Here is an 11,586-nt window from a genome sequence, read left to right on the forward strand (position 1 = left end):
AGTATTATACTGGATTATATGTGGTTAATATGGATGTGATTTCATGAGTATTTCATATGCTATTATGCTAGGTGTTTATGTGTTTTATAGCAAAATCTATGTATGGATCTCATCATGTTTTTACTTGTGAATGACTGATCAATGTATTTATGGTCTAATGAATGAAACCGCAGCTAAAGTGATAAGGAAGCAATGCTTGGTAGTGACTCTCAGATAAGTATGAGACCCCTATGCTCATATATATCATTTACATCTGTACATTACACATTTTTGATTTCAGGCACATATTTGTTTGACAAAATTCCAGTCACGAATAGAAGGGGTCCAGTCATGTTCTCATTCAAATGATTGCTTATGCACTGCCATTTTCCTTGTTAATTTAATTTTCTGGAGGTATAATGAAGTTCTTTGTAGTGACCTGGGCTCTGGGCCTGAAAATGTGGCTTAATACACGAAGACACTCGCAGGCAGGCCTGTGAGAGCATCCAGAGGTCCCTGGACGATGGCATGGCAATAGCATGAGAAGGGAAAGTTGTCCAAAAGTTCTGTGGGACCCAAGGACAAGCTGCTTGAAGTGTTGGATTGGTCCTTGAGGGTCTTAATATCGATGTTGAATGTTTATATGGTGTGTTTCCATCAGTTCCACTTCCTTAATGTGATTTAGGAGGGCGAATCATATCATAGTGGCCTCTCGTAGCATGTTTACCCAAACTGGCTAGTTAATTGGGTAGATTTGGGAGGAGGGTGTTACATATTATAGTAGTGATGTCGTATGGCTCTCCTCATGTTTTTATTTGTAAATGAATAAAAAATGTATCTATGAACTATTAGATGGTATTGCAGCTAATGATGTAAGGGAACACTGCTTCTTAGCAATTCTTAGATAAGTATGAGACCTGTATGCTTAAATCTATTGTTTAGAACTATAAATTACAAATTTGTGATATGTTTGACAAAATGTTAGTCCCGGTAGGGGATGGTCGGTCCTAATCCTAGAGTTAGTTTTTTGTTTATTAGTCTTGTCATCACAATTTTAATGGATTCTGGAAGTTTCAGAAAGTTTTGGGTGATGGCCAGAATTTTGGGCTTGAAAAGTGCTTAAAATTCCCCGGACTCTGGCATAGGTCTACTAGAAATGGTCCCTGGATGCAGGCATGGAGGCTTGTGGGATCATCGAGAGATCTCTATACACTGGCATCACTATAGCATGGGAGCATCTAGAGGTTTAATATCTTAAAAATGAAGTGGGACACAAGGGCATGATACCTGTGTGGTTGGGATGGCTCCTGGGAGTGTTGTTGTTAATGTGGAAGGTATGCTTGATGTGTTTTCATCAATTCCACCTCCTTAAGGTCATCTCATATTATAGTAGCCTCACGTCACATGTTTACCCTAGTTGGTTGGTTACTTGGGTAGATGTGAGAGGAAGGTATTACAGAGTTGTATCAAAGCATGGCTCACCCCTCGGACTCAATGGGTTGTGTGTTGGTCATGCATTCATGTCAGTAGCATATGTGTTCCTTATGCTTGTATTCCACATGCTTGTTGCATTTGCATGGTTTTGGTCATGGTTTTAATGACGTTTCCATGTGAAGGATGATGGAATTGTTGTGGGTTGTGTCATCATGAGTGTATGATTGTATATGCATTTTTTATAAATGTCAGTGTCTATATGTTGTTATGCACACATTATCATGGTTATGGTTATGCATGTATGGTAGTTCAGACATGCATTGTGAATTCATTGTATATAATTAGGTCATCATGATGGTATTTGTTTGTTATTATTCTGATATGTTGGTTGAGAAAGAGTAGGAGATGAAGATCATTAAAGTGAAGTTCCAAAATTGGACCTCAAGGAAAGATCATGTTGTCATAGAAGTTTGTATGTTGGGCATGCAAGTATGTAGGTTAAGGATTGTTATGTGCATTATGATTATGTGTATGTCTTTCATTCTATTGATGTTATGGTTACATACATGAATTTGTGCTAGTAGATTAGTGTAGTTATGTGCACATGTGTTAGATAGTGATGAATGATAGTAATTTGTGGTTGTACACATTGCTATTTTTGTTTTATGTTAGATAACTTGATCATTATGTTATATGTTGTTGTTGAGTATGTTATAGGTTAAGTTGTTGTTGTTATATTATAGTTAGCTTGATGATTAGGTTATATGTTGTTGATGAACATGATATATAACTTGTTGTTGTTATATGATAGTTAGCTTGATGATTAGGTTATATGTTGTTGATGAGCATGATATGTAACTTATTGTTGTTATATGATAGCAACTTGATTATTAGGGTCATTCATTTAAGATATTGATGTTATATTATCACAATAAGTTGGATTGGTCTATGAAAATGGCTACCGTTATGACATTCAGGGATGAGTCGACTTATTTTTGGCACTGTGTTGTAGTAATCTAGATTGACTGTGCATATGTGATTATTATGTATGAATGATAAATTTTTACGAGCTTATGATGTAGACATGTTAGCTAGTGACTATTATAGATATCATGACCTCATCTGTGCTTGATATGATGTGTTGTAAAGTTATATCGTGCAAACTTAATTGTGCAGACAGGATAGCCTCCCATGCGATACATTAAGGTATGAGCTTGCTTATGTCATCTACTTTGTGCTTGAATGTTTGAATATGTTGTCGATATGTTCCTGAATGTTTTATTAGTCACATGATATATGGAACTTGTCATAGAAACTTGTCACCTTTGACGATTTTGGCATTTGATAAAATGTACAGTTTTCCTCAGAACTACTAATTTGATTCTAACTAATATAAACCACAATAATGCATGTAGATTTCATAAAAAAAAGTGCACAAAAAATGTAATGTTTAGTTGTTTTTAATCACAGAGAAATAGAGAAGATTATGTGTAGCTACAATATCCTTCCAAGTAACAACCCTTTTTATAAAATGATGTCCCGCATAGTTAAGCCCCTCAGCACATTAGACTTTTGAAGAGATACCCAACTTCCAAGCTCGTTTGACCAACCAACCTTTGAGCTTTTTTGACTAGTTAATCCTCGACCTCTAGTGAAACATTAGAAACCCTTCTATTTCATATTTTATTGTATATATATTTCAAGGGTAAAAAAAAATGAAAACACTATCCACGTGCCCTTTGCACCTCTTGGTGAAAATGCTAGTTATGGGCTGCTTCATTAGACATAGGAATGGGGATTAAATTATATATATATATTAATGCTCATAGAACCATCAAAATTTCAAATTTAATTAGTCATTATCAAATATCCAACATCGATGATAATAAACTATCACCAGATATTCAACTTCTGAGCAAAAAAACAAATCATTGAAGTCATAACATTCTTGTCACATGAGCTATTATGACATTCAATATCCAAATGCAATTTTTTATCGGATATTTGATGACTGATGAGGTTGGCATCATATATTGCATTGAATATTCGACCATAATTCATTAGAAAATTCTCGATTATTACATGCTTTCTTGGTCATCACGAGCGTTGGATATTTGATATTCATGCTGTCAAATATCTAGCGAGTAGTAAAAGTGTCATCTATCTAATGGAAATACACCGATGGAAATTATGACTCGAATTTGCCAGATAACCGACAACAATGAGTCGAATATATGACAAACATACATCAAATTTTTGCCCCATTTGTACTAGTGAGAAGACAATACCCAACACAACTTTGATGATCGAATCACCACCCTATGCATTGAAAAACCAATTTAAATTTTTGGATGCAATTTTGAGTAAGTGAAACATAGAGATGGGTCAAAGAATGGTGTAGGATAAATCCAACATCATGGGGATCAAACAAGAACCTAGAGACATGAGGAATGACCATAGGTGGAGCTAGAGGAAAGGGGAAAGGTGAAATGTGGGAGGATGGAAATCCCCCTCCCCCCAATCCTCTCACCCACCAAATAGCACAAGATAATACAATATGCAACCATATAGGAGGAATGAGAGGAAGAACTCAAAATATGCGATGTAAACGTAAAAAAGGTATGGGAGAAAGGAACCCAAAAACCCTCAATGCAATCATACCAAAGATATGAGAGGGAAGACCAAATGTGATGGAACCGAATGGAAGTGTTTACTAATGATGTAATGGTCATTCCAAAAAAACAAGATGAGATATATAAACACATATGTATTGATTTTCATTGTAGGCTATTGTTACTTACATAAAGTAATTTTGAGGAGTAAATAAGTTGGTTTTTGTGGGGTTTAGTTTCGGAAAAGTCTTCAAATTTCATGGGGAAGGGTAGTCATTAGCTTGACCTATGGACAATTTAAACCTTAAATATCATGGTTCAAATAATACTTTATAACACAATGATTATCAATTAAACTGTTCCATTAACTAATTTATAAAAACATTTAAAAAATTATTTTTTTATTTAAAAATTATATTCATCTTTCATAAAATTAATGTATCCCACCCTGAAATTACATTAAAACTATTAAGGATATTAAATATATTTCCAAATTTAAACTAACACATTTATAAAATTTCAATTTCAATTTATATTACTTCAATATAAAAAGATCAAAGCCTTATAAAAGTAAAATAAAAAATAAATACGTGTTATCTTTTATCCCACCCTGAAATTACATTAAAACTATTAAGGATATTAAATATATTTCCAAATTTCAACTAACACATTTATAAAATTTAAATTTCAATTTATATTACTTCAATATAAAAAGATCATAGCCTTATAAAAGTAAAATAAAAAATAAATACGTGTTATCTTTTATCCATCATATGGTATAGATGCTATATACCTCTGTACATGTTGCTGGCCTGAGATTATTTCAAACTGGGATCTTGTTTGGGTGGAAAGGCATATCAATCATGCTGAGATCTAAATATAAACTCTATGTTGCTGGCCTGAGATTATTTCAAACTGGAATCTCATTTGGGTGGAAAGGCAGATCAATCATGCTGAGATCTAAATATAAACTCATAAGAGATATAAATCTAAGTACGAACCCACCAGGTACCCTCAATGCCTTACCTGACAATGTGGTCCTTGTGTTCGATCTCAAGCTAGAATCCGTTAAAATGATATAGCAATGTTTTTGTGGACAAGAACCTACCAAGGGTTGTGGTTTTATTTTTACTTTTCCAAATAAAATGGAATGGACTACCTCAATTTCTTAGAAATACGCAATGTATTAAAACTGTGACTATAATTTTCATTTGAGTGTTTTTCGAGAACAGTCAACAATGTATTACAGCTTATTAGTTGCAACTTCCAGGGATGCATGTATTCTCTATTTTTCAAGGTAATTAATCTAGCAGGGAGGAAAATTTTATGTCTCTCATTAAGTCTGGTGGGGGGTCCAAAAGAAATTTGGATTAGTTCTGCGTACTTGTTGAACGTTACATACACAAAAGGAATGTCTCTATTCCGCTACACCACACAAATCTTCCAAAGTTAATTATCATTTCATTCATAAAAGCCCTGATAGTGCACACAGTACGAATTCGATGAAATAATTTTAAGAACATGAACTAAGAACATGAATGTTTTCCAGAAAAATCAACTGAGATATTTTAGTCGACCTTTTTCGAACATTTAGTGTGGTTCTATCAGTTTATCCCGACGATGAACCATAAAGACAAAAAAAAATCTCATGTGATTTGTTTTGAAAATTTTCCAATATACACAATAGAGATCACATGTGTATATTAGTAATAAATAACATTTCAATAGTGAAGTGATGTTGCCATGTTTGTTAAGATATGACGAAATCTAAGCATCAAATAAATTTGAGGAAACGAAGGCAAACGTTGATGTTTTGTGAAGTCTTCCGTGTTCAGCAAACTCATTATATTTCATCTACAAACATAGGATATAGTTGGAAAACAAAATTATATCCACGTTTGATATTTTATCTTATAAATAACACCCAATCCTCCTCTGCCACACATGTCGTTTCTGTCACAATTTTGTTGGTTTTAATAACATGTAATACACATGAAGAAATATGAAACAAGGATACGAAGATAAAAAACTCATGGAAGGGAAAAAATTACTAAATTATATCATTATCCTATGTTTTATTTTTTACGAATAGGTCTTCACCATCATTACTTAAGATTTAGTTATTTTCTTCCTTTCAACGAAATGCAGAAAGGTTCCTCTTTATCTTCCTTCAAAGTAGGAGTTATTCCATAAAGTTTCAATAGAATTCTTAGAACCTTGTAAAGATAGATAATGTCCTCAGAAATTCCCCTCACAGTTAAATTCACATCTGCGCAGAACTTCATCATAAATTTAAAGAGCGTTATTGAAGAAATTTTATCATCGGTGTTGTATATGACCAAGTTAATGAATTCCGATGAATTTAGCAGGTAAAATGCTACAGTAAAGGAATGTGCATTCACCTACCCAATCATAGCTCCGTTGATGTCTAATATGTCAACAGAATGGTCAGAAGGGTATCGAACACATCACCGTAACCAGAGCTGCTCCGCTAATGCACTATTTTCAATGACGATTTCTGCCACTAGGTCGGGAAATACCCTATATGGTTTGGGAATGGGACCAAGCGTTATTCTTATATGTCAGTAACTTTGCAGATGACTGGATATCACTGAAATGAAATTTACTTCCAAAGGCAGACCTGAATGAGGGAGATGGTCATTTAGAGAGAGGAAGAAACAACCTTCAAACAAGGATCATAAATTGAATTTTCCTTTGATTTTTCTTATGTGTTTTGGTCTATATTCAGATATTGAGAGATTGAGTTGAAATATGGGAATGATGCCTATTTGCTTAAAAAATAAAAATAAATATGATCTATAATTCTAAAAATTGACCTTTCCATAAAGTGAATTATATATTCATTTAAATAATGTCATATAGTGAAATTTATAAGTATTTAAATTTTAATATTTTTATGAATAAAAATATATACACATTAATAATAAAATTGAGAATATTTAAATTATAATATTGCTATTAGCAATTGCACCAAATGTTACAAAGGAAACATTGTAAGGTGTACATTTGTCATATATAGAAAATCAATGAATATAAAAATTAGTAAACATAATTCCATTCAAAGCTAGAAGATAAAGATAAATCACCTACATTATGTCAAATTTACAGATTGTATATCATTTCTACCATAGATTTCCTCTCAATCTTGAAAGATGCTCTTTCATGTTCCAATACCAAATATTTGATAAAAAAGATGCTCTTTTTCAATATTGAATTATCTCACTTGACTAAAATCTTACAGTCATTTACCACTTTCTCTTAAGGTGAATGGATGTACCTTTGTTGGTCCTTGCTTAACTTATTTTTGGTATTTGGACTAGTTTGTGACACATGAGGTTTAACAAAAATGGAACTCTACATGTGCATTTTTGTACATTCTCTACTTCAAGCAAATAATTTTCAATTTCGGATTCAGATTATTCAATCCACATTCTTTGGAAAAGTTATGAGATTGCACCATGCTACATGAGGATCCATCTTCACTAAGTCAAGGACGTCACTAGTAGAAAATTTGCAATTAGTGACTAGGTGACTAAAAACGTTAGTCACCACAGCTTTTCCAAGTGAAATACTACCAAAAATGAGCAATCTTAAGTAACTGAACTAAAAATGACTAACATAAATCACTAATTTAGTCGCGGGTTAAAATATGTGACTAGCTAATAAGTAATACAACTAAAAATGACTAACATTAATGACTAATTTAGTCTAAAAACAAAATACAACTACCTAACAAGTACTACAATAATATGACTCAGTTTTTTATGTTAGTCATCTTAATTGTGTGAAGCAATGTAAAATTACAAGTGATAGGGGATTGAAAGGTTGTTAAATATTGGTTCAAAGGTTATCCTTCCTTAAACACTTATTCATCCTCACATGGTGTATAGTTGAGCCAACTCTGAATTATTTATCTCTAATAATTTGTAATTTTAAAAATATAATTTTGAATAAAAAAATTTATTTTACGTATTTTTTAAAATATATTCATTGAGTCTAATTGTATCTAATTCCAATTTGAATTTAATTCGAAGAGAAATTTCAATTTTTAAGACTAAAATATCAAATAAAAACTACTTTAATTTCATATTAACCAACCTAGATCCATCTTAACCACGGATATATCAAGTGCCGAGAGGGATCCAATCTCTCCAGGTGCAAACTTTTTTTTCTAGTGCAAAACTTGAAGAAATGTTTTCACCTTGAGAGATTGGATCCATCTTGGCACTTGATAGGAATAGGGTTAATATGGATCTGCGTTGGTTATATAATACTATATAATATCTATATTTGTATCTCTTTTTTATTCCCTCTCTCTATCTCACCCGCTAAACATATACATACGTACTCTCCCTCTCTTCCCCTTCTCTCCCTCTCTATCTATATCCTTCTCTCTATTACATCCCACTTTCCATATATTTAAGGCACTTGTGAGGCACTAAAGTAGTTTTTAAAAGCATTTTTAATGTGGACATCATGCTTACCTCAAAATGGATCATCGATATCATTGAAAATATTCATGTTTCAATTGTCAGGAAGAGAATCGTGATGCATCATTGGAAATAACAAGTGGTTACATTATTCAAAATGGATAAAAAAGAATGTAGTTGATTGAAAATGGTGGCGTTTGTGGTAGTAAGAATAATCCACTTAATGATAGTGATGTAAAACGAGTGTGCATATTTTATAATTTCCATTCTTTAAGCATATGACCATCAGGTATATTGTTGAATTTATGCATACTTATGAGAAAAACATAGCTTTTCTATTAATATATAAACCCTTTCGACCCACACATTTGGAGCCTGTTATTCTGGGTCAATCCAGAAATGAAAGAACATAGTAGTTCACCAATATTCCTAAGTATTATAAATGGGCTGAAAATAAAATCTTTATTGGAACCATTGGTTGCTAGCTTTCATTAAAATATTTTGCTAAAATTAAAACATAAAAAAGTGCTTATACAAAATTATGCTTTATTTCTAATATATCTCTATATCTCCATGGATGCCTTGATTGACATAAATATCTTGGAGCATCTGAATAATGTAAACCGATTCTTATACTCAATGTTAATAAGAAAAAACTATATTTCATAATATTATAAAATATTTTGAAACACCACAAAATAGATATATCTTTCTCAACATAACACATGAAAACACATTGAAAACTAAGTTATGATAGATTTTCTTGCTCTTAAAAAAGAACACATAAAAAATATAAAAATGATAAATAAATATAATAATTTTTTTGTCAATTGAGTTTAGCATGGGTGGTTGGATGTTATCCTCCCCACCTAGGTTGAAGTCTCGAATGTTTACATGTTTACACTTTGGAATAGAGTAACTTGTTGGGCTCTTAAGCGAGTCTATATTGAGGGCTCACCCCAACAACCTCTCTTTTACTTTCAGACTAAGAGAAATATTAACTTTCTTCTGTGAATAATACCCCATATCTAAAATTTAAATATAATATTTTGTTTCCTTTAATAATTTTTTCTTCTATCCTAAATAAAATTCCATACCAGAAATAGATTAACTATTTCCAACATACACAAAAAAAAAATTAGATATATGATAAAACAACATCAACAAACCACCAAAAAAACCCACAAAAATAAAAATGTTTTCTCACAAAACCAACAATAGTCTAAAATGATGTGAAAAAATCCCACAAAGGAAACCTATTACACAATATGGCTAATCATAACCCAAAAAAAATCGTTAATCAATCACCTTTCATGATGGTATAATTTATTACTCCCTCCATTTAATTATTAAATACAAATAGATTATTTCCATGTGTTGTACTCTAGACCAATCTAATAAAAAGTAAGTAATCAAAGCGATAGATAATTAGTTGGATGTTGAAGAGCTACTGGTCAGTTGGAGCTTGAAGAGAACCCGTGGCAAGGATATTCCATGGCAATTACATGTAGTGTCAAAGATGTTTCACCTCACGAATTCACCAAGGCTTATGTTGCCCATCTTAAGCATTGGGTAAAGATTGAGCTTCCCCATTGGACCGATCTTGTTAAGACCATACCCATATTAAGCGTTCAGGAAAGATTGAGCTTCCCCATTGGACCAATCTTGTGAAGAGCGCCACATTCAAGGAACTTGATCCATATGATCCTGATTGGTATTATGTCAGAGAAACTTCTGTGGGCCATAAGATTTATATGAGACATGGAATTGGAGTTGGTGCTTTCCACAAGATCTATGGTGGGAGTATGAGAAATGGGTCTCGCCCACCACATTTCTGTAAGAGCAGTGGTTCTATAGCACGCCATATAATGCAACAACTAGAGAAAATGAACATTATTGAGATGGATTCCAATGGTGGAAGACATATTACATCCAGTGGGCAAAGAGAGCTGGACTAGGTTGTTGGATGACTTGTAGTTGTTGAACCCTCATTACCCACGATTCATAAGAGTCTTTTTTACGACTTACTTGAAGAAAAGTCAAGGGTTTGGGACTTTCTTAGGGAGTTCATTCCAGAAACAAAAGCATAAGCAACAACCATGGAGAGATTGTAGATGATATTTTCACAAGTAGGCTGAATGGGACCACCCACTTCAGATCGTCCCATGATCGATTCCTCTGAGAAAGTCTACAATTTTTCACTCGCCCTTCCCAAAATGCTCAAACATGGTGTGAATTTCTTCCATTTCTTCTCATTAAATCTATTAATGTTGCTGTAGAAACTTGTTTATGGGAAGGAAATCTATATTAAATTCTCAGGATTTTTCCCTAAAATTATTTTCAAGATCCAAGAACTTGTTTGATATTGAGATATTTATTACCCCTTTGATTTTAAGCTAAAACAAGGCTTCTTTTGAAGTCTAACCATTGGAAGATGTTTTGGTATAGCACAAAATGACAATCTCAACCAATAGGTTTTGAGTGGCTGATTCTGGGACCAAGTAGTTGGTGTATAGAATGGCTTCTGCACAACATGCTAATATCGTAATTGTCTAAGAATCACTTATATCAGCCTGTTACATACCTCCCTCAATAAAGTAGTAACATGTTTTGAGAGCCCTTGATTTAGGGGTATACATGAAAGATTTGGGACGAGTTTACCAAATGGTGAGTATGCAGTCTGTAGCTGCCTTTTCTCTCTCTCTTATTATCAATAAGAGTCGAAGTAGTTTTTAGTCAGTCTCTATATATCTAGGTTTGTATTATATTTTTGTGACGAAATCATAGCCAATTTTTGAACATTCGTGTGATAGATACAATAACATATTCATTGTGAAACTATTTACCCTATATCATACAATCAACCACTTACAATAGATGAAACAACCAAAATAAAAATTTCAATGCTCCTCAAAATATTAGATATTAGGCATGCATGGAAACTTTGACATGTTCAGAGAAACTCCCAAACAACATCTTCACAAGAAAATGTGACAACCCTAAATTTGACATATTTTCTTGCATCCCCCAAATAGAAGTTTGATGGTGAAAGCTTACAACCCTAAACAGATACACCTTTCTTCCTGTCTCCTTGAAACAAGAGACCTTAA

The 11,586-nt window shown here is 32.9% G+C and overlaps 1 protein-coding gene across 1 annotated transcript; it reads left to right on the forward strand.

The window, feature by feature from the left end:
- The first annotated feature begins 9,970 nt into the window (after window positions 1–9,970).
- LOC149183124 (small ribosomal subunit protein eS19z-like) lies at window positions 9,971–10,434 on the forward strand. The gene is made up of 2 exons (XM_089418676.1): window positions 9,971–10,048; window positions 10,105–10,434. Exons 1-2 carry the CDS (start codon window positions 9,971–9,973, stop codon window positions 10,432–10,434), a joined length of 408 nt encoding a protein of 135 aa, XP_089274802.1.
- The last annotated feature ends 1,152 nt before the right edge of the window (window positions 10,435–11,586 follow it).

This window comes from Pinus tabuliformis, chromosome 3_2 (genome assembly GCF_031772625.1).
Source record: "Pinus tabuliformis cultivar Carrire ecotype Pingquan chromosome 3_2, CPIR1, whole genome shotgun sequence".
NCBI classification, from domain to species: domain Eukaryota; kingdom Viridiplantae; phylum Streptophyta; class Pinopsida; order Pinales; family Pinaceae; genus Pinus; species Pinus tabuliformis.